The sequence below is a fragment of the Sebastes umbrosus genome, chromosome 3 (genome assembly GCF_015220745.1).
Source record: "Sebastes umbrosus isolate fSebUmb1 chromosome 3, fSebUmb1.pri, whole genome shotgun sequence".
NCBI classification, from domain to species: domain Eukaryota; kingdom Metazoa; phylum Chordata; class Actinopteri; order Perciformes; family Sebastidae; genus Sebastes; species Sebastes umbrosus.
Window position 1 is genome coordinate 5,263,893 of NC_051271.1, and position 27,915 is coordinate 5,291,807.

General features: G+C 41.2%; 1 protein-coding gene across 1 annotated transcript; it reads left to right on the forward strand.

Annotated features, from left to right (window-relative positions):
• The first annotated feature begins 2,427 nt into the window (after positions 1-2,427).
• Positions 2,428-27,328, forward strand: cplx2l (complexin 2, like). Its single transcript, XM_037763621.1, has 4 exons — positions 2,428-2,674; positions 4,243-4,327; positions 22,638-22,816; positions 25,604-27,328. Exons 2-4 carry the CDS (start codon positions 4,297-4,299, stop codon positions 25,793-25,795), a joined length of 402 nt encoding a protein of 133 aa, XP_037619549.1. The 5' UTR covers positions 2,428-2,674; positions 4,243-4,296; the 3' UTR covers positions 25,796-27,328.
• The last annotated feature ends 587 nt before the right edge of the window (positions 27,329-27,915 follow it).

A 27,915-nucleotide genomic window follows, 5' to 3' on the forward strand; every position in this document is an offset into this window, starting at 1 on the left:
TCTACTAGAACATGATGCATCTATTTAGGGGAAAGAATGAGGAGAATCTAATACCGACTTCTGTGTTTCTTCTGACTCCTCCAGCTTGCCAAGAAAATATTTTCACTGGTCTGGTCTGCCAGCGGAAAATTAAATATAAAGGTTCCAAACATCTTAAGGACTTGATTTTACCTGCCAGAAACTTGAACACTGTCTTCCCAAGCCTCCTCCTTCTTATTATAAGAACCTTGTCGTTGTCACTTTTGATTTTAAGAAAGAGGATTTGAGAATAGAGATGGTGACCTATCAGCGAGCTACTTTTACTTAATGCCATTCCCTGACTGACAACAGAGTTTTTATCACTCAACTCTGCAGTTCCTCTCAACTCTACAGAGCGTTTTAGCATCTTTCAGCTCAATGTTTTGGTCTTGCAGCCTGCGACTTTACTGTTTAGGTTCAGTCTCATCGCTCTCATCAACCTCGTCTCCAGCAGCAGCAGCAGGCAGATCATCAAAAAAAGGCTCTACCCTGCTCACAGTATACGCTACCTGCTCAACACCTAACAGCAGACGGACACAGCTGAACGTAGTGGAGCATTTAGCAGCTAATGAGACAGATATACCCCTCGGGAGTTGGTCATGTTTGTCCGGTTGCCAGAAGCACGACTCCAAGTTGATGCTGATGATGCTCTGTGTCTGCTGGATGTGTCTGTTTGACACAATTTTATTGGGTGAAAATGGTGTCAGTATTGCTGCCTTTAAATGTGGTATTTTGACAGGTGATGGTGCTTTTTGTATTCAAGCACACAATGACAATGTTTTAAATATCATCGATTTAGTTTTTCAAAACAACTCAGAGGAAACAATGGAGCCTGCCAGGCCCCTCAATCAGATGCTGAATGCTGAAGTAGATCTAGGTCAAATGGGTTGAGTATAGCGACCAACTGGGTCAAGCGAGGGACCGACTGGGTCTGGCATAGCGACCCACTGGGTCGAGTATTGCGACCGGCTGGGTTGAGCAAGCGACCATCTGGGTCTGGTATAGCAAACCAACTGGGTCGAGTACGCCATGGGTCCTAATTCATAGTCTCACACACTATCAGCGGGGTAGGTGACCTCTGTTAGTCATTTTGAAGGAGACAGGCACAGATTCAGCAGACATTAAATTTAGATGCAGCAGATGCAAATTAACTGTAACTTTCTTAAAATATATATATATATATATACACACATGTATTTTCCTCAGACGACACTAATTATATAACTAATAATGTTTTGAGAAGAAATGAGTTAACATTCTGTTATGATGTAATGTATTCTTGGGGGTAGTCCTTGTATGTTAAATAGGTTGGTAGGATGAAGGTTAAACCTCCCATCATGCCATTTAAACAGTATACATTTTTTGCGTGCATGTTTTTTAACGTCTCTAGGGCAGCATTTGTTTTTATTTATTAAGTGCCTTTATGTCTGTTCTCTATGCAACAATATTCATGAACTCCAAGATACATTTCTCTTTCATGAGACAGTAAAAAGCAACCTTGAACCTTAAAGGAACCGAGAACTATAAGAACATGAAGGCAAACCTGATTGGATGTTAATAATATTATAGTAATATTGTCTTTTTGATAATGATCGCAAGCATTTGCATGAGTTTACCTTAGAGGAACCGAGAACTATAAGAACATGAAGGCAAACCTGATTGGATGTTAATAATATTATAGTAATATTGTCTTTTTGATAATGATCGCAAGCATTTGCATGAGTTTATTAAAGGTCCCATATCGTGCTCATTTTCAGGTTCATACTTGTATTTTGTGTTTCTACTAGAACATGTTTACATGCTTTAATGTTAAAAAAAAACAATATTTTCCTCATACTGTCAACCTGAATACACCTGTATTTACCCTCTGTCTGAGACGCTCCGTTTTAATGCATTTTAGAGGAATTGCAACAGAATTGCATTAACATTGCTAGTCAACAGCTTGGGTCCATGTGTACCTCCTGTCAGCTGATGACATTCACATACACTGCAACCAGGAATAAACTGGGACACATTTAGAATGTTTTACGTTTAAAATTGTGTCAAGGATCTAAATATTATATATTTGTGACATCACGAATGGGCAGAAATCCTAACGGCTTGTTTCAAATGCAGAGTTTCTGAATACGGGCTGTGCGTATTTCCCTGTGGATTGAGTGTTTCGATACTTTCACAGTATTTATAAAGGACTTAAGCCTGCTTTATAATAAAACGACATGAAAATCTCACTTTTTTATAATATGGGACCTTTAAAGTACATTTTTTATTTATTTTTTCTGTGAAGAAATTGTGAAAAAGAAAGCAGGAACCTTGACTTGGGTGCTCTTCCATTGATGATCTGCCTCCCTCCCCCTCTCCATCTCCCTCTCTCTCTCTCTCTCTCTCTCTCTCCCTCTGCATGCTCTCATCTCATCTCGTCCTGCAGGAATAGACTCTGTTCCTCCTCCTCCGCCGCTGCAGCCCGACTCTCTCTGACACAAACCGGCATGTCTGCAAACTGAGAGACGCACAATCCCCCTTTAACACGCACAACTTGTGCTTTCTTTCCTTTCCTCCACCTCGCTGAAGCAGAAGAAAGGAGGCTGGTTATAACACTGCGACGAGGCGCCTGTTTCTCTTCTGGAGGGATAAAGACTTGGAGGTGGATCAAAACAAGGTGAGCCAAAAGACGAGGGGCTGTGTGTGTGTGTGTGTGTGTGTGCGTTTACTGTACGGGACCGGATGATGGTTAAAAAAGATGCTGATGCTTTGGATGCACTTCCACACGGTGCATGTTAAGGTATTGGCTTCAATGCATGTGTGCATCTAAGCTTGCAGCTGCAGTAATTGAACAAGGAGAACACACTGTACGCTACTGTAATTGTGCTGTAATGCTGCACCGCATCCAGGAGCTGCGAGTGTGAATACTGTAAAAGGGGGTTCATGTGAGGAGAAACTGGTGCTGATGCTGCGGATGATGATGATGATGATGAAGAGGAAGGAAACCAGGAAATGTGTTTTTGTTAAGGACGCTGAGCTGGTGCAGATTTGACTTTGGGGCGAATGAGAATGACTGGAGATGGAGAGTAATGAGTGCAGCAAGTTTCCAGGAGGATGTTTTTTTTTTTTTCCTGCTAGTGCCGCAATGGCAGAGGGATGCTGTAAAATGCAGCAAAACTACCCAGTGGGGTCGTTATGTCGTAAAAAAGATTGTGCAAAAAAAAAAAAGTACCAGAAGGTCGCATTAAAGTCAGTCTTGAGCTCTGCAACTCCCATAGAAATATCATAGGAATATTATAATAACGTTTTTTTTTTTTTTTTTTAATTACCATATCAAGTAAACTCACAATTGAGTATCTCAATATTACAGAAACATGTAAGGTTATTATAAAATTATTCACTTTCAAATCCCAAGATAAATAGGATTATTATAGTCATATCATTGGGAATAAAATGCCATAATGCTCAATATAAACTCACAAGTGTTAAGACCTTGTAGGAAAGCATAGCATCTTTAAAAAAAAAAAAAAAAAGTATTTTTTTTCTTGGTCATGTTGAAAGATGCAATGCTTTCTTACAAGGTTTTAACACTTGTGAGTTATATTGAGCATTATGGCATTTTATTCTCAATGATATGACTATAATTGATAATTTGCCCTTGGAGTGATGCCCTCAGAGGCCCGTGTACTGACATAACCTCCACTTGCTCATCTTTGACCTCCAAGCCTCTCCTCTCCTTTTTCTTTTTCTTTTTTTAAATTCTTGGAGTTATTTTTTCTATGAGGATACATGACAGGCAGCCGGGCAGCGTCAGCACAAATCCACACAAGATGGAGTGTTGGTTGTAAATCGAGGGCGCAGGTGCCTCGACTATACGGGACACGGTGTTTTATACTGGAGGGGTAAAAAAGCCATCTTAACCCAGTTTAGTCACCCTTTTTTTTTTGTTTCTTAGAGTTGATCACATTTTGAGGCCGTTTAAAAAATGTGAATTCATACTTGTCATGAGTTTAATGTGATTATTGTAAAAGTAGAAGGGCGTATTTGTCCTTTGCCAAACTGGGATCTCCGTCTGGAGGTCGTTTCTTGTCCGCATCGAGCCTCATCATCATCTTCATCCTCCACCCCCATCCCATCCCATCAAACACTTGTACGTGAAAAACCCACTGGAGTGAAACTGCATGTCCTATAACAGTGGTGTTCATGCAGTCACAGCTTGTGTATATTCTTCTCCCCCGGCTGCAGGTCTGTCCCTGATAACCTGACCACTGAGGGAAGAGAACGCAGAACTGCTTCATCATGAATTTTGTAATGAAAGCTGCGATGGGAGGTGAGTAGTCTGCCGGGCTGGAGGTTGATTTAACAGCACTGCAGTGTAAAGGACTTAAAGGGTTGTTCAGCAGCAACAGCAGCAGCAGTACTCTACTAGTGGTACTGACCCAGTAGTTAGTGGGATACTGGGATGAGATAATCCATCCTGCACCAAACTCCTGACTTCAAACATCAGCTATCACTCTCTCTCTCTCTTTCTTTCTGCATCCATCTTTTAGAAACCTCTCAGGGCAGGGCAGGGCAGGGCAGGACATCCTGTTGGTCACGTCCTTGACAATGCCAGACTGTTATAACCTGACACCATCACAATTATAGAAACCTGTTCACGCTTTGTTGCTCCGCATTTCTGCTTTTGTAAATGTGTCTTTGTGACCAGTGATTCCCCCTAAAAGCGTATCGAGTCCCTGTGAACGAGGTTAGGGCTGCTGCTGCAGATGAAATATGACAGTAGCAGCGGTAGTAGGTCTAGTCATTTACTAATAATGTACCTGTCAAGTGTCAGAAGCACCCTTATTGTTATACAGTTTTGAGTGGAATTCGAAAAAGGAGTTTTTAAGCACAAAGAAGGTTGAGTTTTCTCCTCATCCTCATCATGTTGTGATAACATGAAAACCCCCCGATGATGAGGTTTTCACATGACTTTAATAACAAGTGCTATTCTTCTCAAGCCAACTGTTGGCGTCTTTTCAGGCAAGAGAAATAGAGAAGGGCTATTTTGCCGAGAACTATTACTAACATTTTTTTTTCCACGAGACTTTTGTCCTTTAAAGCCTTCAGGTATTATCCTTAAGAATATTATCTTAGCTATTATTTGGCCCCTAATTAGTCCTCATTATGGCCCTGTAATACATCCTTCTTGGCAGCTATAGCTTCAAGGGGAAAGGCAGGAAAGAGGCACCGGTAGTTGTAATGCAGCAGTCACGCACACACACACACACACACACATACTGGTCAGTCTTGCAAGGATGCTGCTGTTGTCCAGGTTACGGAGGTGTTAGGCAGTTACAGTTGGGATGCGGAGTTGAAGCCGAGCCCCTGCTCCTCATTGGGATGCAGCGGACGCCGGCGCTACCTCGTTCTGCATAGCTGCTGTGCCTCGTGGCTGCGCTATGAATTCTTAAATCAACTGCATTGCATTGCTGGTTTTTACTCCGCAGAAAGTCGGGCTGCACTCCGCCTGCAGACTTTGGGAATAGATTTGATGGTGTGGGCGTTTGCCGGCGCCCCGCCTTTGTGCTGGAGAGATGTTTTATAGATATTGTATAGGACCGAGTGTGTGTGTACTGCATCTCCAGGCGAAATTAATTATGGAGGCTGCACAGGTCTACTTTAGGGTATAGATTTTTTGTGTGGGTGAGAGAAAGATGAGAGAAAGGCTGCAAGGAAGAGAAAGTTTGACAATGTGTGTGTGTGTGTCTCATAATCAATATGTAAGCCCATCAGGGTGATTATTCTGCTGTTCTGTGGTTCTGGTTCATGTTTACCGACGGGGACACAGTGACCTCCTTCCACTCATATGTCTGCAAAAATGCTGATGGTGCACAAAGCTCCCTGTGGGGGTAGAAAAAAAGTCAGATAATGAACCAAAGCAATGAACAGGCAGCTAATCAATCAGCTGAGCTATCAATCTGATGTCCAGTGTCACTCAGTCAATACATCAATATTAGTGAAATGTGTTTTAATTAATTATGCTGCGGTATTGAGTCAGTGGTCGAAGCTGTGTACCATGAAACCGTAACGTCCTCGGTTTGATTCTTGACGTCATTCTGACTTCCCACGTTTCCTGTCTGACTTCACTGTCATCTATTAAATAAAGGCAGAACTATTAAAGATTAACACATTGTTCCCCTGCTTCTGACTTGCAAAGAGAGATGCCACCATTTGTATTAGTCACGCTAATACGCGGCGTAGCTCTAGGGATGTCAATGATACCGATATATCTCTAAAACTATCAGATGAATTGTCAATAAACTTTGCATAGACATTCACGTCCCCCAGAGGATGGATCCTACTTGCTTTGGAGATCTCCTGACTTTCCTCTAGCGCCCCCATGAGGTTGACATTTTTGCTTTTGAGAGAAATATCTCAACAACATTTGGATGGATTTCTGTCCACCTCAAGATGAATTAAAATAACTTTAGTGATCCCGATCAGGGCTAAATTTCTACGAACCTAATGACATTCCCATCAGCCTCAACAGTGCTGTGCTAAGTGCTAATTAGGACTGGGCAATATGATGATATGTATTGTCAAAACTATAATAAAATGTCTATCGTATATATTTTTCAATATTGTTTGTGTCGCGATATAGGCTTAAAATGAGAAAATACTTTTCATTTGTCAAGTATTTAATTCACAAAGGAAAATACAAAAATAGGCTTTACCATGTGGCTATATAGACTATTTATTTATTGAATTACCAGAAAACATGCTATATTGTGATATATATTGTTATCGGGATATGAAATGAACTTTATGGTGATAGAAGATTTTGGCCATATCGCTCAGCCGTATTGCTAATTAGCAAACGTTAGTGTTTTAACACGCCAAACTAAGATGCTAAACATTATACCTGCTAAACATCAGCGTGTTAGCTTTGTCATTGTGAGCATGTTAGCATACTAGCATTAGCATTAAGCTCAAAGCACTGCCGTTCCTATATAGAGCCTCACAGTACCGCCGGTATGGCTCGAGACTCACTTAAGCTTAATTATGAACGTGTGAACACGTCTGCTTATGTAGACGCCTAATGAATATAAACAGAGCTGCAAGGGACCCCTTTGAAAATAACCATGACAGCGTTTCCTCACCAAATTGTATCATAAGTTTGGAGCGTTATTTAACCTCCTTTGCGACAAACTAGTATGAAGCTAGTATCTCATATCAAGTGAAATTAATGCGTTAAAGAAATTAGTGGCGTTAAAACAAATTTGCCTTAACGTGTTTTTATCGGATTAACTTTGACAGCTCTAGTATATATCTCACAAAATCAATTTGTACGTGATCCACTTACAGTAATCGTGAACCAGTAAAACTGACAAACGCTGCATCGGCAGGAGGTCGGGGTGGGTCAAAAAACACCGGACTTTCACCCAGGAAACCGGTGTTCGTACCTCAGAAAACGTTTATTTATTTGTCACAAAACTTCCATACTCAAGTAAACTAACTTCCGGTGTTATTTTAACCCAAACTACGACCTTTTCCTAAACCTAAAACTACGTGGCTTTGTTGCCTAAACTTAACCAAGTTGTTTCCTGTGAAGACGGAAGTTTATTTTGAAAAGCCTGTATGCATGTAACTAGCGTAAATTGACACGTGTTGCTGGACATTCATAAGAAAACGCACAACAAAAAGGGGAATACCTTTTCATAAGATATCATACGAGCCGTTGAGTATACGTCAGAACTGCATGTGTGTCTGCTGTTTTGAAAATTAACCTCTTCAAACAAATTTAATGAAATAATTCATACAACCTTCTTGAGAGATTATAAACTGAATAAATCAAGCCATGTTTTTTTCACTCTAACTGTGAAACTACTGGGGATCAGATCTTATGGCCCGTTGTTCCGTTGCTCCATCCTGTGATTGTTTTGCTTCTGTTTGGATGTGGATTTCACCGTCGCTGAGTGTTTTGCTAAGTATGTTACAGTAGGTGACGAGTGCGTGGACGGGTCTCTGTGAAAGAGAGGATGCTGCCAGTGCATTAGCTAATCCTCCAAGGCTTCTTTGGTTACAGATACTTGAAAGAAAAACAGAGCGATGTTTAACTGCGATGACTCAGCAGGACTCAAATCTAGAGCCGAACACTCGCAGGGTTCAGGTGTTTGTTGGATGTTCTTCCCTGCAGTAGCCATACTAGGCTGCACTGTCTTTTTGCAAAGTTACAGTACATGGGACCAGGTGCTGCTGGGTTGTCATGACAACAGTTTAGATACCTGGCTGCTCTTTTTTAACGAGAGCTTTACTCGTTAACCTGCTGCTGTCTGGAGGTAGTAGCTACAGATCATGTGCATCAAGGCACTTTTGGTGCAATATAAAAAAAACATGGGCTGTCAAAATGAACGCGATAATAACGCGTTAACGCAAATCCGTTTTGACGCCACTAATTTCTTTAATGCAATCAATCTTTCGGAGGTTGTTGCGGGCTCAGTTTTAAAGCTAGAGTGAAGATACTGGCATCATATGAAACTAGAAAACCTAAGAGATCCGTGTGCTCGTCACAAAGGAGGTTAAATAACACTCAAAACTTTGGCGAGGAAAAACGGTCATGGCCAAAGGACTCCCTTGACCTCTGACCTCAAGATATGTGAATGTAAATGGGTTCTATGGGTACCCACGAGTCTCCCCTTTACAGACATGCCCACTTTATGATCATCACATGCAGTTTTGGGGCAAGTCATAGTCAAGTCAGCACACTGACACACTGACAGCTGTTGTTGCCTGTTGGGCTGCAGTTTACCATGTTATGATTTGTGCATATTTTTTATGCTAAATGCAGTACCTGTGAGGGTTTCTGGACAATATCTGTCATTGTTTTGTGTTGTTGATTGATTTCCAATAATAATTATATACATACATTTGCATAAAGCTGCATATTTGTCCACTCCCATGTTGATAAAAGTATTAAACACTTGACAAATATCCCTTTAAGGTATATTTTGAACAGATTAAAAAACGTGCAATTAATTGTGATAAATCATTACGCATTATGTTTCAGCAGACAGGATGGCACAGATGATCAAGGCAGCCTGTTTCTGCCTTGTTAGCACTGTGACCCGTACAGACCTCTGCTAGCAAACTAACTTTACCTGCCTCGGAGCTTTCAAACCAATCTTTATTGACAACTGTCAACAGCCAGGATGGGACCGTACAATATGAGCACATAAATCATGAGCTTTGGCTTTACATCGCAAATGATCTACTCGTACAGTAGGAGTAGTAGTAGTAGTAGCAGTAGTAGAGTAGGAATTACACAACAACATTTCTAAAATCATACAGTGTATGCTCAGATTAAGATATGATTTTTCCCTGTGATTCATTTCTGTCATTGTCTGTTTTTTCTCTGATCTAACATGTCAACCTATGAAATTATGGTGCACCTTGCCATCTCATCATTAATAATTTAACTTTTTAAAACAACAGGCGCAGAGAGGAAATCACTAATGGGCCCTTTGTAATGAACCCTATCCAGCCCACAAGAACAGAGGGATCCAGACTTATTACTGCTGATGCATCTAATACCTCTCATAGGTAACCACTAAATAATATTGACTTAACCTGTCAATGAAGCAGTTTTGAAATTAAAATATAATGCACCTTTGGCTCCCTTATATTACATGTAGCGAGTCGCCACCGTAGCCCACGGGCTCTGAAAAGTTCTCAGCCTGTAAACACAAAGGTGATTAAGTTGATTCTACAATCGGGATTATTATTAATCAATCCAGCTCTGTGGTTATGTGGGAGCCATGAAACAGACACAGCTTTTGCAGCTCACCTGAACTGTGCTGCTGCTCCTGAGAGCTTCAGTGCTGATTCTGCACTTCACCAACTCCTAAAAGCTGGAGTTAGTTTGACAGAATAGGGGGCTGTTAAAGTGAGGCAGACATTAGTCCCGAGGTAGCGGAGCTCAATCAAACCCTGAAGGCCTCAGGCAGCAGTCAAACCTTCACTGTATCAGCAGAAAAGTCAGCGCCTCACAGCCAGTAAGTGAATGGAAAAGTTTAATCGTTACAAAATTAAGGAACATTTAACTTTTGTATTATGTCTCATTGATAAATGTGTGGTTTGCCAAATTGGAATCTGCTACAGGAATAAAGAGAATCTAGCAAACATAAATATTAACATCATTATTAATTTAATCACAGGAAAAATATGTGTCAAGAAGACTGACAGCTTCTACTTGTCTCTACACATACATTTATATTTATTTAGCACAGTGACCAGTTCGGTTGGATATCTGTTGGATTGATTTACAGCATCAAAGATGTCGCTTTTGTGATGTGAATTCTGATTTTAATAAAAAAAAAATTTGCATTAAAGGTGTCATTAGTGTGAGATGATGGTTACCAGTCATTTTTTTGCTCATGATAGTTGTAGTAATATGTAACATTTATGGCTGCAAAATTAATCAAATATTAATCACGATTTTGGCTTCCCGCAATTAAATGAACATGATTGGCTGCGATATTGAAGTTTATAATGCGTGTTTTGCTCATAGAAAACTCTGCAGCATATCAAATCAAGTGTTTCCTAAACTATCAGCCAGCCACCAGCCGGTGATCGAGATGTTTTAGATTCACTTTTGGGTACAGATACAACCAATGTGTTTATGATTAGAATCACAAAATTGTTTATCTAGCCTCTTAATGTTGCTAATTGTGCTCTCAAAGTGCACCAGATTGATGCATTTAACTTTATAATGTAGGGTAGTATTCCTGTATTTAAAAAAATATATTGCAATGTCAGTTTTTTCCAACATCGTGTCGCCCTAATTTTTACATTAGCAGGAATGTAGCACAGCATGGAGGTGAAAGCAGCGCTCTGTTTATTTTAATGTGAAGGTACAATAAAAATGTATTGTCGCTAAAATGAAAGAATAATCAAGATAAATAATCATGATATCAATGTTGATCAAAATAATCGTGATTATCATTTTGGCCATAATCGTGCAGCCCTAGTAACATTAAATTAGACAATAACTCGATGATGTTTAAAAGCGATCCGAGTAGCTCCTTAGATTGAGTTATTTTCCCGGTTTCTTTGTGGAGTTCCTTATTCATAATCGTGAGTGTTAAACAGACTGTAAAAGCCCCTTTGAAGCAAATTTTTTATTTGTGTTTTTGGCTACATAAGTAAAATTGACTTGACTTGAATAAAGAGGGAAGACAATTCCCATTTTGAGGCCGCTAAATGAAGATGCAGGAAATAGGATCATTGGCTCGTTGTCTCCAGGGATGACACCAGAAGTGGTAAAAATGTATGTGCTGTCTGGACGAGACACTTGGCTTGTTGGTGTTGTGCTGTGCTGTGCTTTGCTGCGCTGGGGATGCTTAAAATAGCTTATGACAGTGAGTGGCCTTGTCCTGACTAAAGCTTTTAGTCAATTGCCAATTTTGTTTTTGCAAAACGATGCAAAAAATGTTGTGCTTGTAAAAAGTGACAAGTGAACTTGAGCAGACCCCACGGAGCTCAGTATTTTCTCATTATTTTTCAATAAATGTCTAACATGGATTACATACAAAAATGAGCAAACAAGCTAAAGCTACTTTGTCCTGATATTGAAAGGCAGCTGACCCACCAAACTGTAGTTTTGAGGGTGTTTGACAAGACATTCAACAATAAGACTGATTTCTTATTTAAATCCCATGAAAAGACGAACACCTTCAAACCTCTGTAGTTTATTCTGAGTCAATCCCACACACACACCGTCCTGCTGCTTCACTCAGTCGTGCATCGCATGTATATTAATCCACAGCTGAAAATAGTCCCCAACAAATACTATTTACTCCTGTTTGAGAAACATTCATTAAAACACTACAGTGCCCGGCTGTTTAAAGTGACAGTGTGTGGGATTTTGCGACATCTAATGCTGTGATTGCAAATTGCAATCAACTGAGTACCCCTCCGCTCACTCCTCTCTTTCCGTGGTAACGCCGTTCACATCGCTCAGAGGCCATCCTAACCATAATAACACTACATTAGGTGCAACAGAAGTCAGACAAGCGTGTCGGAGAACTACGGTGGCCGTCAGATAACATAAAAATGCGAAAGTCTCTCACTAAGCCAGTGTTTGGTTTGTCCATTCTGGGCTACTGTAGAAACATGGCGGACTCCGTTAAGAGGATCCGCTCCCTATGTAGATATAAACGTCTCATTCTAAGCTAACGAAAACACAACGATTCTTAGTTTCAGGTGATTATACACTAATGAAAACATAGTTGTGAATATTATATTCCATCTCTGCCAATCGATCCCCTGAAATGCTGCACACTGTACCTTTAAGGATATTATTTGGCCTGATTAAAATAAATAAATAAATATAATTTCATCATTTTAATAAGGGTATCGTCACATTTTTATGTCTTGCATCCAACTACTACAGCTCCTATGTGTGGTCAAAACCTAATTTTAATCATTATTTATTAATTCTTTAACCTAACTTCACATGCATTTGATTATATGTCGGCTTAATAATGGTTCAGCAATCAGTTCCCACTAATGGGTGACATTTCCAGTGTGACAAAGCTGTGTGATTTAAGGTGAAATGAAAACAGAAGACACCTTGAGATGTTCTTCCCTCACCTCGTCTCCTCAAAGTACAGATAATCCCATTAAGCTGCACTCTAACGTGATTGGCTGAGAGAATCAGGTCGTCATTGCTGACACACACACACACACACACACACACACACACACACACACACACACACTCAGAATTTCCCCTTTCTTCCTCATGCGGGTTACTCAATCAAATCATATTCAGTTCATCAAATTGACCTTGAGCTCCTCCTACAGTAGTCTGTGTCCATGCATGTGATGGCGTGTCCAGATTCTATAAATAATGCATTCAAGCATCCAAGTCACGAGTAGAGAGAGAGAGAGAGAGAGAAAGAGAGAGAGAGAGAGAGAGAGAGAGAGAGAGAGAGAGAGAGAGGGGAAAAATATAAAAATATAAAAGTTTTCTTTGTGTGTTGCTCTGAAAGCAAAAGAGAGGTGTTATTTTTACTTTTGGTTTCTGCTGAACACATACTGCAGTTAATTATCTTAAGTGATACTGTGTGTCAGGATGTTGAGACCTCGTCAAGACGACATGTCAGCAGCTTTACTGTGCAGCAGCAGCAGCAGCAGCAGTGATGAATCCCAACCTCTTATGGTGGAAACTGGTGTGAAACAGGGATGCAGCATTTGCTTCTACCCTGCTAGTCATTTTGATTACAGCTGTCTCCATATTATTTTTGCAAACACCCTGCTACCTGGTATTCAAATTTTGTACAGAACGGACGTGCAGGCCATTTCGGTCTCAACTGACTCAAATCCGACGCCAGACTTTCCACCACATATGGAGCTGCAGTACGCAGATGATAATGATGTTTGTCCAGTCACAAGAACTGTAGTAATTTAATTCAAATACTTTTAAAGCTGCAGTGGGTAGAAATGGAGCAAAATATGATTAACTAAAGTTATTTTTTATAAAACGGTCACTATATCCTGACAGTAGTGCAAAAAAAAAAAAATCATGTGCCTCTGTGTCCTCCGGTGCTCCTAACGGCATCTGCAAGATTTCACAGACCGGAGGAAACAACCAATCAGAGCTGTTGAGGAAATACCAAGATTTTTTAAAGCCTGAAAACAGAGCCAAGTCTAGTTTTTTCTAGTCTAGAATTACAATATACTGAAAGGTTATTATGGAATTTTTGCCCAATGATGCCAAAAAAATTGTTGCCCACTTCAGCTTTAAATCCAGCAACAGCAACACATTCATTATTTTGAGTATCATGCATCTTTAAAATAAATAAGTCTTGGTATCTTTTTAAGAAAATTGATTTTCAAAATTGCCACCATAATATGTATTTTATAAGACATGAAATTAGCTGTTAATAGTCAAACATTATACTGAAATGTAGGACTGCACGATTATGGCCAAAATGATAATCACGATTATTTTGATCAATATTGAGATCACGATTATTCTTAGATTTTAAGGACAACATATTTTTATTGCAATTTCACATTTAAATAAACATAGCACTGCTTTTACCTTCATGTTGTGCTTCATTCCAACTGTCAAAATTCTAAATGTTATACTTTTACTTTGTTATTGTCATCTATAAAATCACAAAATTCAAATGATTAGGAAATAAATGATTATTTAAATATTTGGTTTAATTAAAAAAAATCGTATTGTTAATTCTTCTTCATTAGTTCTAATTATATACTGCACTACCTAGAGCTAGTGTTAGGAAGTTAAACAGGTCGTAATTCTGACGTTACGGACTGTGTCGCTGTGTGCCGACGTAAAACCATCATGTGGCGGCTGCAGGATTAAGTGCTATATAAATACTGTTAAACTATCAAAACGCTCAATATACGGAGAAATACACACAGCCCGTATTCAGAAATTGTGCGTTTGAAACAAGCCATTAGGATTTCTGTCCATTTGTGATGTCACAAATATACAATATATATATATAGATCATTACACGGTTTTAAACATAAACATTCTAAATGTGTCCCAGTTTATTTCCTGTTGCAGTGTATGTAAATAACATCAACTGACAGGAAGTAAACATGGACCCAATCTGTTGCCTAGCAGCGCAATTCCGTTGCAATGCACTAAAACGGAGCGTTTCAGACAGAGGGTGAATACAGGTATATTCAGGCAGACAGTATGAGGAAAATAAAGTGTTTTTTGAACATTACAGCATGTAAACACGTTCTAGTAGAAACACAAAATACAAGTATAAACCTGAAAATGAGCACGATATGGGACCTTTAAAAACACAACAATATATTTCTCAAGCTGTGGGTCAAGAGGGAGAGCTCTCATTTGTGAACTTTAAGTCCCAGAGCAAAATAAAGCTGTCTCACTTTGTCCTGCAAAGCTGCTCCACCTGAGGGAAATTTAAACTGACACAAAGCATAACCGCCACCAATTATACAGCGCAACACTTTCACTGCCTTTTCTACCAATCTGCCAGCCTGCCTCGGCTGTTTAATACGCTGTGTTGAGACAATGAAGGCCAAACCGAGATCTTTACACTCATCCGCTTTCCCACCACTCTTTGAATTCAGAGAGGGGGAGATTTGCCTTGAGAACCTGGAGTGGGAAAAAGAGTAGATAAGTACAGTTTATCTGATGCTGTCAAAAGTTCAAGCACCGGGAGAGTGAGCTTTAAGGTTAGTCTGATTTCCTTCTTTCCCCTGGAGACTTTGGATTTAACAAAGATTTAACAAAGAACTTTGAGAAGGAAAGGATTAGACAGATGACACCTTTTAACACTGAAGACATGTCCAAGTATCGAGAAAAGAGGAACTGGAAGGAGATTGTTGCCACAGAAAAAAATGTCTTAAAAAGTTGAATTTGTCTCGACTTTGAAATAAACCACCGAAGAAGAACTTTGGCACAAAGTTTCAGTACGCATGCGCGGCCTTGTGTTTGTCATAAAATCAACGTTTTATTTAAGTTTTAAAGCCACAATTCTACTCCACACTTTTAGATCCTGATTGTTTTACTTAAATGTTTTAACGAGGTAAAAATATTTTAGTCATCAGACATCTGGAAGTTGTAAGTTGTCTGTTGATGTGGAGGGTCTGGATGGACCGCTGCTAGCTTTGTTTTTGGCCCCGGTGGCTAGCCGTTCAATTAGCTTTTAGCACTTTTACGGACTTTATTGTGGATCTTAAGCTTTTAGCACATTTATGGTCTTTTACAAGTGTGATTTCTGAGTGTCGATGATGCCATCTTACCGTTTCAATACTGACGGAAAGCATAGGTTGTCTGGAAGCTGAGCTCCGAGGGGCGCTCCAACCGGCCCCGGCTCTCAGCGGACCAAACGCCGGTTGACTTTTCCGCTGATCGCACCACCTCAGCGGGGTTGGACAGCACCAAGGCTCCTCCACTGGGTGTTGATCTGTCCCCAGATGGGTGACCCCGTCACCCTCCGTCCATGAAGACAACAGAGTAGAAGCTGCTGGGTCTTTGTTGTAATCACATACAGGTGTTCTTTGAATCCTTCAGGTGTATTGGGCTCATTCAGTCTAGTGAAGGGCTCATTGCATTGAGTGGAATATGGTCTCAAAAAAGTGCAAAATGCAAGTCTCCCTTAAGAATAATCCAACACACACTGTAGTGTTTGAACCAAATTAAAATGCCTTTATTTTACACGGCAGTAATTGTTTAAAATGACCAACATAGGTCTTCATCAGGGTCACTGTCAGCATTCAGCAGCAGCTTTGCACACCTGTATTGTGTTGCACTAATCAGTAGAGTGGGAGGGTGGTTCTCCATCAATGTGCAATCCTATTGGTCCAAAAACAAGGAAATGACATCCTCATCAATAGAGAGGAGAAAAAAGGGAAGAGGAGATGAGAGGTAAACATAAATGATTAAAACAAAGATAAATATGATATAATGTGACTAAGTCAAGGTGGACTTAATACTTTCTTATGTAGGTCTACATGTATTGACTACAAAATGACCTTACCCTTCAATTTCACTTCAAAGTGTATTAAAGGATAAACCCCTTGAGATGCACCATCTCGTTTTCAAGGTTGGTCCTCGGGCACAAAACATGGAAGTTAACAAACATTTAATCACATAAATAATAATAATGATGAATAAATGAAACAAAAACATAAATTCAACAACAAAACAATCAACATATAGTAACATCAACAAGGACATACACAAAGGCTCTCCCTCCATCCATCCCATCACAAAACCATACCAACATAACAAACATAAAAATAATGATGAACATATTAATAAAATAACATTATGTCAGAATACTGAGTCTATTCATAAACTGAAAACAAAGGCAAATACAATAAAAAACAAGTAGTTTAATATATTAAAATACAATTTTCTATTGTTCCCAAAGTCATAAATAATATAATAATTAGATTGTATCCGTCTTTTTTAACTTGCTCAAAGACCGTGAGAAGCGTGCTTTTTTATCTCCGGTGTTATGTTGAAGTCTGTTCCCTGTCGAATACGTTTACTTCCCGTTAAAATGATAGCAGTTTCTCTTTTAACAGAGGCGTGCATCTTGCAAGAGAGACTGTGGTGACAAGTATAAAAAGTACAGTAGCGGTTTTAACAAAGTGTTTCATAGCAAATCAACTCAACTCCCGGTCAGGCCGACCAAATCTGTTGATGATGATAATGATTTTGTTCTCCCTGCTGCCCAGAAAATCCAGTCAACAGCTTTTGGAAATGTGTCAAGAGAATGACAGGGGTGATTACTGTAAACTGCTGAGTCATCTAAGGACCACGTCCATACACCTATAAGTCAAATTCAGTGCAAATATACGTGTGAACTGGCTTTTGATTGGCGTGATGGAGAATTTCTCTACAAAGTGCCTCTTTGTCTTTGCTGATGTTGACTCATCTCATATAATGTGGATAATAGTACAAAAAAAAAAACAGCTGAAAGGAGGCTAAAGGCCAACCTGTCAGCTTTCCATTACAGGCTTTTATTAGCTTATATACTGCACGTCGTTCCGACAACTACTACAACCTTATGGAGTATGAAGAGACACTTTAATCAAAAAACATAGCTCGACACAGCTTATGTGATGCCTGAGAGCTTAATAGAATTATTCTGGTTTGAAAGGACATTGCTGTATCTCTAAAATGGCTCACAAAGCATGAGCCGGGATCATAGCTCAATATAACTCAGGGCTTTGTCTCTCAGGGTCCTACTTTCTCTTTTTTTTTTTTTTTTTTTTTTATATTTGAACAGAGACAATCTGAATGTGCTAATAAGATTTTGTGAAACCAGACCAAGTTTGTTTTTTGGTTTGGTCGTTAAAAGAGCTACCGGAGGGCTTTTTTCTGGGCCGTGCATTTGGGAAAGGAATCTTTTGACAATGAGGCTTAGCTGGTTGTGCTCCACTTACAGGATTCAATAGCAGTGTTTACACGGAGATAATCAGGTACCCAGATCAGAAACTGATCCTGAATCCTGTTTGCAGTACGTCAGATAAGCTCCCTACGCTGGCTCTGAGAGATCGGGGATATTCTTAGAATAAATTCTGACATTACTGAGGATATAGATGCATGTAAACTTTAAGTTTTTCAGAGTATGCGCAAGTTATTTTGTTTTGCTGACTAAATCATAAGTCAAAGACAAAGGGGGTATCTATCTATGAATACCGTTTCTCAGCTGCAAACACTGACTCTTAATTGGTCCGATTTTAATCCTTGTTTGCAACTGACAGGAAATAAACTTGGATGCAAGCTGTTTCCTAGCAACGCATTAAGATAAATCAGACTCTATACTGTGTGTATGTATGTATGGCGAGTGGTGATTAAAGTTCAGAGTAACACTTAAACTGTGATTCAAGATTCACTATATCAGCACACATGAGAAGTAATTGCTCAACCGCACAATAACTCACGCATGAGAGCCTAAAATGGAACTAAGCAATTATTTATGTCCGCATGTGCATATAGGGAGACACTCACTGTATATATGCTCTTTAGCTCCATTCATCCTTCGCTATGTTTCGCATACACACACTTGTTAGAGCACAAAGATAGCGTCGGGCAGATGTTGCCGTGTCAGCGTCTCCGTGCTGTTCGTCGAATGCTGATGCAGCAATACCTCAGGTTACTTTACATTTATCTCTGAATTTCCGTCTCATCTGTCTCTTTCACTTAAATCCAAGTGGCTCGTTAACGTGACTGATCTGTTGTTTCCAGCTTTGGTGCTGCGGTCTGTACACTACAGCGGTACACTACTAAACAGCACTGATTGTGGATGTATTTGAAGCCTCTGTTGGTGGCCATCTTCTCTGTCTCTTCAGCCATTTTGGCTATCATGCTTTGGCTGTGTATTCAGAGGGCAACCAAAGCTGAAGTGCCTTATACTTGCATTCTTTTTAATAGCCAGCAGGGGGCGACTCCTCATGTTGTCTGATTGTATAGAAGTCTGTGAGAAAATGAGCCTACTTCCCACTTGATTTATTACCTCAGTAAACATTGTAAACAGGAGTTCATGTTCTCAATCGCTAGTTTCAAGTCTTCTTCAATACAGCATGATGTTCATTTAGTACATTATGGTCCCATTTGGAGTCAGATAGACCATAAAGCAGGGGATGGTTTAGGGCGGGGCTATGTTGTGATTGACAGGTCGCTACCACGGCTTTGTTCGTGTTTTTGTCTTACAACTTTAACTCTTTCACAGTGTGTCCTCAGTTCATTAAAGTTAATTATAACCTTTTTGGGCGCCTAAAAAGTGTCTTATTCAGCGTTTAGCTCCACCCTCTCGTGTCACTTCTGGTTGCAAATAATCAAGATGGCGACGGCCAAAAATGCCGAACTCTGGTCTCCTGGTTGACCCTGTGTTTTCACGCTTTCTATACTACAGCGCCTGACTTCCGCTTCTGCTCCTGCCATAATTACTAAGGTCGCCAGAGGTCGCTGTCGTGTTCTTTTATACCTTCTTTCGGCGATCTACCATGTGAATAAATGATTAAACCTACTAGTGGGTGTAGTAGGCCCCTATTGACCCACATCTATGGGGCTTATAGCGACTGATAACACCTATTTAATAGCCTGACAACAGTCTAATCGTCTGGGTATTAAACCATTGCAGAGGAAGAGGCTGCAACGAGATGACGTAATTAAAAGAAGTGATTCAGTATTTCAGTGTTAAAGATTTGTTCATATGTGAAGGACACCTGTCAGTTTAGATCAGATGTGATCTGCTCTTCCTTCAGATCTTTGTATGTAAATATAATTAAATGCAGCTTTAAATAGCTACTTTTCTCATTTAACATGGAGATGGTTTATTATTTGATTTAAAAAGATGTTTCATACATCGCTGCATAGTCACCATATACTGTACGTATATATAGAGAGAGAGCTCCTATAATGAGAACTTGCAATAGCACAAACCTCATTCACTTTTTATAGCCTGCAGTTTTATTTCTTTTTCTCTCCTTTCTTTTTCCCCTTCATTGCTCTTGTGCTCATCCCTTCCCACTTCATCCTCTTCTCTGTCTCTCCTGTCTTTTATCTCTCCGCATTTTGCTGCAGTTTGTTTTCTTTATGCTGATGAGTCAAAAATGCGAACGATACCGGGGGCAGCTGCAGACAGAAGGAGTACTCTGTCTTTCTTTCCTGGTCGCTTGCTTTCTCTGCTCGGATGACCCACGTCTGCCTCTCAACCTTTCCTTCCTCCTCCTCCTCTTCCTTCCTCCTCCTCCTCGTCCTCCTCCTCCTCCTCCTCCTCCCTTTCATCCTTCTCTTTCTTCATTACTCTTTTCCTTCCTTTCCTCCCTCCATCTTTTCAGCTGTCACACTCTCTCTCTCTCTCTCTCAGAGAGTGCCCGGTAATCCCGCTAACTGGAACAGCTCAGCTAATAGGACTTTATAGTTTCTGACAGATTCTCTCCCTCTCCTTGTTTTTCCTAAATATGTCTTGTTTTGTCACAAAATCCAGCAGCACACTGACTCCCTGTCTCCCTTCTCCTTATTTCCTCTTCTCTTTTCCCCCCTCCTCCTCCTCGTCACTACTTATCTGCTCCTGTGTTTGCACAAATCCTTCAGACCTTTGGCTTTTCTCCTCATCTTTTTTCTTTTCTGTTGATGCATGTTGACAGCTTATTCTTGTTTGCAAAGCTCAGCATTTTTCTGCTTTGGTATCACAAGGCATTATTTCATGGGACGCACAGCTCCTACAGCGACAGTAAGAAGGCTTGCGTAAGGCATATTCCAGAGATGGTGTCTTGTTGTGTAATAGTATTCATACTGTACTCTCTCACATCTCTTGACCTCCAGTTAGGAAACCATCAGGGCTGTGGCTAAGGACACCGAGGTCACATCTTGAGTATTGTTTGTAGAAATATACCGATATACCTCGGTCTGTGAAACAGTGTTTAGATCATGTATGGAAATTAAATTGACACAAAACACATTTTGACTTAAAGGAGTACATAAAATGAAATAAAACTTAAGAAAAGTTTTTGGTTGCTAGTCCAAACTTTCCTAGATGTGTGGAGTTGTGCTGCATGAGGGAATGGAGGACTCATGACAGTCAATATTTCTTATAGTCGGTACTAGTGGTGGGGACACTGGACGTGCACCCAGTATGGAGTGTCTCCAGTCAGCTTGTCAACAAGGAAGATGCATCGACAAATGTTAAGTCAGATATTTCTGTTTAACATAACATTTAGCAACGGAGTTTGCCCGTCCAGTCTACATATGCTTTGCGGACTTTGAAAAGGCTTACGACCACGTAGCCATCCGGTTCATTGTATAACCAAAGTGAGAGCTGTGTCCGTATACTCGGCACAAAGTCAAACACCGGTGGGTGTTGGCCTCCGCCAGGGTTGTTTCTTGTCACCGATCCCGTTTGTGACTTTCATGGACGGGATCTCGAGGCGCAGCCAGAGGGCAGGAGAGTGTCCGGTTTGGGGTCCTCAGAATTGCGTCTCTGCTCTTTGCAGATGATGTGGTTCTGTTGGCTTCATGAGATCGTGACCTGGGGCGGTTTGCAGCCGAGTGTGAAGCCGTCGGGATGAGAGTCAGTAACTCCAAGTCTGAGGCCATGATGGTTCTCTACCGGAAAATGGTGGATTGCTCCCTCCGGGTTGGGAGAGACTCACTGCCCCAAGCGAGGGAGTTTACGTATCTTGGAGTCTTGTTCACCAGTGAGGATAAAATGGAGCGGGAGATGGACAGGCGGTTCGGTGCGGCGTCAGCAGTTATGTGGGTGCTGTACCGGACCATTGTGGTGAAGAGGGAGCTGAGCCAGAAGTTACCAGTCCATATACGTTCCAACCCTCACCTATGGTCATGAGCTTTGGGTAGTGACCGAAAGAACGACATCGCAGATACAAGCGGCCAAATTCAGTTTCCTTCGTAGGGTGGCTGGGCTCAGCCTTAGAGATAGGGTGAGGAGCTCAGACATCCGGAGGGAGCTCGGAGTAGAGCCGCTGCTCCTTTGCGTCAAAAGGGGCCAGCTGAGGTGGTTCGGGCATCTGATCGTGATGCGTCCTTGACGCCTCCCTCTTGAGGTTTTCCTGGCACGGCCAACTGGTAAGAGTCCCCGGGGTAGACCCAGAACACGCTGGAGAGATTATATATCTCGTCTGGCCTGGGAACACCTCGGGGTCCCCCAGGAAGAGCTGGAAAACATTGCTGGGGAGAAGGACGTCTGGAATTCCCTGCTTAGCCTGCTGCCCCCGTGACCCGGACATAATAAGTAAAATAACATTGTATATGAATTACACAACAGTGATTTCAGCAATATATGGGCACAGAGAAATGGGTTATCTTGTCTAAAACACTTATCGGAAAAGCAAAAAGTGTCTCCTGATGGTCTCGATGGTGTTTTAAAAGGCTTCTTTATTGTGTCCGGTGGGAAACAATGAATTTTACAATCACTTTGGGCAAAAAAAATGGACAAAGTTATTAAACTTGACATCAAACAATATTGGATATTGGCACAATACAACAGCAGTGTTTCTGCTTTTCACCCGAGGTTTGTAAACTCTATTTCTGTAAGTCCCATCAGTCCTGCAGGCCTGTTGTCATTGTGTCTTATGTATTTTTCTCTTTCTCTCTCTCTCTTTCTCAGGAGGTCCTCCTGATGTGGGCAAGATGCTGGGTGGGGAGGAGAAGGAGGAGGACCCCGACGCAGCCACGAAAGAGGAGGAGCGACAGGAGGCGCTGAGGCAGCAGGAGGAGGAGAGGAAGGGCAAATATTCCAAGATGGAGGCTGAGAGGGAAAGCATGAGGCAAGGCATCAGAGATAAGGTATAGTGACAATAACAGACAGTCTAATAACATAATGACTGTGTGAAATAAGCTGTCATTAACCGAACACAACACAATGACAGTCAGTGTTTCATAGTCAGGAAATGTGAACACTAAACTGGAGAGAAAGAAAAACTGTGTCACATCCATGTGAGAAAGTTTTGATGATTTTGGACGCCGTCCTGCCTTTTCAAGTTCCAGCAGCTTCTAAAGGCTTCTCGTCTTGGCTGCGTGACAGACCCGTGTTTGAAATAGACTGTCATCAGACTATTTTTGTTTTCTTTTTATGTTTAATTTCATTTTAAAATAGATCAGTGGAGGATCAGGAAGGAGCTGCACAGAGCTGAGAGAGGCAGTAGATTAACGAAATGAGGAGCCGTGATTAATACGAATAAATTAGAATTCTTTTGACAGAAATGAGTGCGTCAGAGAGGACTGCTTCAGAAATGCAAATGCCATCCAAATTCTTGTTCCAAAAAACAGGATGTTAAATATACAATATGATATGTATAGATTCTGCATTCATGAGTCAGCATTAGGTGTTAATGTCTGCAGTTAGTTGTACGTTCATACTCAGACAGTGTTTGACTAACGTGGTGCTGTGGTTGTGCTTGTGATGGGAGAAGGGGCTGCAGTGTAGCCGCCTCACTGCAGAGGCAGTGTGAGAGACAGGCAGTCTGTGGGTGGGGCAGGTCTGAGGGGAATACTGTGAATCAGCAGGATGAAAAGCCTCCCTCCTCCCCTGGCTCCTCACCTCCTCTATTCTTCTTAAGTTCTCCCGGAGGAGGAACAGAGAGCGAGGAACAACTCCCAGAGTGCTCGTTACCGAAAGGATTTCTGTCGGCTTCCTCTGCAGCTTTGTCCCGTTGTGGTGCCAGATACGGCGATAAAACGTCCATATTATAGCTGAAGTCTGCATTTCTACACATGTTCAGACGGGAGTATGTCAGATAACAGTGTCGGGTTAAAAGCTGCAGTTGTCGGGAAATCGAAACAGTTTTCAAAGCTAGTGGGATTTTTGTTGTGTGCCTTTCAAACAAATTATATACAGCAAGTTTTTGAAATGTACTATGGAAAAATGTTTTTAACATTTAATAGCTAGGCAGGATATTCATTATAGATATCTACTATGTCATTTTGCCTAGTTTTTGACTAGTACGATTCAAACTACATTTGACATTCATGTGTACGGGGTTTCTCATTGCGGATATCCACGATTCAGTTGCGGATATCCGTAATCACATTGCCTATATCCGCAACTGAATTATGACGTACTTCCAGTTCAAGATATCTTTAATTCCCCTCAATTGTAGATATCTGCATTGTCCTTTATAGATATCTTAAATTAAATTGTGACTAGTCAAAATGACGTTGTAGATATCTCAAACTGGATTTAGGGATAGTAGAGATAATAGATAATGTAATTACAGATATCTAGAATTAGAGTTTTGACTAGGCAAAATGACGGTGCAGATATCTGTAATTACATCAGAATGGGGGTGGGATGAGATGGGAGGCGGAAGCTATTCAAACATACTGCGGCCCTGATGCACTGCAGCCGTATGGGTTTATAAAGTGTGTCTGGAGACAATAAATCTACAATACGCTGTAAATTTCTACCACAACTCTCTAGTGAACAAAGCTCTCGTTCGCCACAGATTCCTTGATGATGAGCTGTCTCTATTTCATGGCATTTTCTAACTATCTGATCCACAACGGTCTCTTGGGAAAGAGACGCCTGTAATACAGGGGATCATTTTTATTGATGTGAATCAACTTCCCAGTATGAACACTCTAATAGCCCTTATTTAAATTGTTCGGTCCTAAAAAATGTAAAACGCACTAATAGCTGAATCCAGAGTTATTTCCCTTCCTCTGTTCATGTGAATGAGACCCAGACCGAGGCTGGAGCGAGAGCTGGGAGGCGGAGTTAGCAAGCTGTGCGATGGCCGTGACCCCGTGACCGAGCCATGCGACCGAGCGTACGCTACTGCACCTGCTCCATGGGCTCAATGGATGCGGAAGATCGTCGGAAGATCCGGGTACTTTTCCACTCAGAAGTCGAGCCATTTTGGCATCATGCGCCGCTGAGCAACTTTCATAGGAATGAACGAGGCCCCTCCTCCAACGCTGTATCCAGTTCTCTTCATACATCCATGGCTCGTACATGGATGTATGAAGAGAACTGGATACAGCGTGAAGCCTAAATGGCTCGACTTCCGTCTGGAAAAGTACCCGGATCTCGGGCTGATGGACTATGGATGGGACATGCGCAGTAGCGTCCGCTCGGTCACATGACTTGGTCACGGGGTCCCAACGTCACGCCAGGAATTGAGGACGGGAAATAACTCTGTATTCAGCTATTAGTGCGTTTTACAACTTTAAATAAGGGCTATTTAGGTGTTCATACTGGGAAGTTGATTCACCTCAAAAACAATTATCCGCTGAGTTACAGACGTCTCTTTCCCAATGTAGGTCTATGGGAAAAAGTCTTTTTGGGCCCAATGGCATCACATGACTGACACGGAAGTTGCAGTACCGCTTTTTGGCCACTACGAACGTCCGAATCGACGACCGGCGTACTCTCTGGGGGCTTTGTACGAGCTGCTGGCTCAGCTTCTCACCATGTTGAGAGCCGTGCAGAGGCAATCGAAATGCTCCCAATGTGGCATTTAGCACTTTTACCTTGTGTTACTGCAGTGTAAAAGTCCTGTACGGTAACAATGCATTTCCTTTGCACGCTTCACTCTTCTAACTTTCCACATATTTTCTGTGTTCATCCAACAGTACGGCTTGAAAAAGCGCGAGGAGGCCGAGGCCGAGGCAGCAGCCGCTGCGGAGGAGTCTGCGGAGGGCAGCTTGACCCGACCCAAGAAGTTAGTGCCGGCCGGCTGCGGTGACGAGGAGGAAGAGGAGAGCATCATGGACACAGTGATGAAATACCTGCCAGGCCCGCTGCAAGACATGCTGAAGAAGTAGGCTAGCTAATGCTAACGTTATCTAGCTTAGTTCATAGGCTACATTCTCAAGGTTGGCTTAAATCCGGGTTTTTTTCCACCCACATGACAGATGTGAACATTGCTTTGTGAGTGACGTTACATAAAACACAGTTTAACCCGGCGTGGTGTTTTGGTGTTGGGACAAATCTAAAGTTTTATGGTGGGGAAATGAATCGGATGTGAGCCAGCAGTGTGAATCGCAGCCATTAGACTAAGCTAGGCTGGCCGAACGTTAGTTATGTTACACCAATAAAGCTAACAGCAACCGGAGGGGCTAAAAAACACAATGTTAGATGGTTTATCCTTCTAGTCCGAGACGTTTTAAACTCCCTTTTCTCTCCTCTGCAGAGCTCTCTAGCAGCACTGAAAAATAATATCCTTGCCCACCACGCTGTCACTCAATTTGTACATAAATAAAATGATTACATTACAAGCCTCGAGGTGGGCAAACAATCATAAAATATTATATGAAATTATTATATTAACTGTGTGTCTGTCTCTAAAATAAAAAAAAAAGATGTGATAACTTGATAAGCCATATTTTAAAAAGGAAATTTAAAGACTACTGTTGTGTGCTCCTAAAGCTACTGTTTTGTGTTCGACCATGTCTGAAACTTATGTAAAACTTTTTGCACACAGTGTTACACATTCTCTGTCAGATCTATTGTCTATCTCCCCCCGACACATAAGTGTAATAACATCCACGTAGTGTAGTGTTTAAAAAAATGTTTCTATTCCCCTTGTTCAGTGCGTCTCCTTCTTACGTCTTGCATGCCATTTGTCTCGACACGTTTGTTGTGTGAATATGTACAATCTCACCACCCTTTCCCCCGCCCCGACCCCTTTTATCCTCTTCTTTATCATGCAAAAAATATTAAGGCAATAACTCCTAAGTTTGAGTGTGTTTTCACCACCATGTCGATATAACCGTTAATAATATCAGTAATGAAAAAATGTATGCGTTCAGGAGATTTCATTTACAGGTTTGCAGGGTTTTCTTTTTTGTTGTCTCATTGTTTCGAGGAAGAATGACCGCGTAGACGTTCATACAACAGCCAAAACCTGAAGCTTTCAGCCATAAAACCAGAACTTACAGTATATATACTATTACTATCAGGATCTGCTACTAGGGAGAGAATACTGAATGAATCTGTAAGAAGAAATATGTGTTTATCATAAGTCGTATAAACGTGATAGCGGACTACAAGTCTGGATTTTGTGGAGGTTTGCGAGAAAGAGACCACCCTCCCTCAATATACACACACACACACACACACACACACACACACACACACAAACACACAGTGAGTTTGGCTACTGGTTTAGTTACACAGGGAAACCAGACCTGACGTGATGCTTGATTCAGTTCTACTTGTTGTCGGTTTAGATGAGAGAATGAGCCGCCGAGCGTTTCGGCGCGACGTGGAATGCCATCGAGCAATAAAGGATTATCATGTATGTTTCTGCCTGAGATTCAATAAAAACTTAAAACCTTGTTCACAGACATTAAAAATGTGTCTTCTTTTGTTCTCTGCGATGTTTGGTTGGCTTTAAAACGGAGGTGAACTAGAGACCATCTTGGGACGGGATCACACCAGCTGCAACGCCTCTCCTCCACTTTCTACCCCCTCTACTTCCGGCACTCTTGCTCGGACCACGCCCATCTTCGAACTCGACCGTCATTATGACCTCAACTACACACCTGTAAAGTTTCATGACTGCATCTTGCACGATTGTGACTGTCCACCTGGCAGGTGACCTGCAGAATCCATCTGCATTTCTCAGTTTAGGGAGATCTGCAGCTTCATCCCACTGAATGCACAGTTCATAGACAATAATGCATCAAATAACATGAATTTCAGATAACTTCCACTTTACTGACAGCTTTACAGAAAATATTATACGATATCCAGAGCATTAATAGAGCAGCAAACAACAATTTGCTATGTAAAGATATAGAGTAGTAATGTCTACCTGAACAGAGAATGAAGTCTCTCTCCCTCTCTGTGTGTTATAATCTGAGCTTCTCCATGTTTTGGTGACATCGTCGGGACGGCCGTGCATGCTTTTAGTGCACGTTAGGGCTGCGCGATTTTGAGA

What these genes read in the sequence shown, in the direction of transcription:
- cplx2l (XM_037763621.1), top strand. Translation starts at nt 4,297, where the DNA reads ATGAATTTTGTAATGAAAGCTGCGATGGGAG. An exon ending in AATGAAAGCTGCGATGGGAG is followed by an intron (nt 4,328 to 22,637) that starts GTGAGTAGTCTG and finishes TCTCTTTCTCAG; the next exon opens with GAGGTCCTCCTGATGTGGGC. An exon ending in GGCAAGGCATCAGAGATAAG is followed by an intron (nt 22,817 to 25,603) that starts GTATAGTGACAA and finishes TTCATCCAACAG; the next exon opens with TACGGCTTGAAAAAGCGCGA.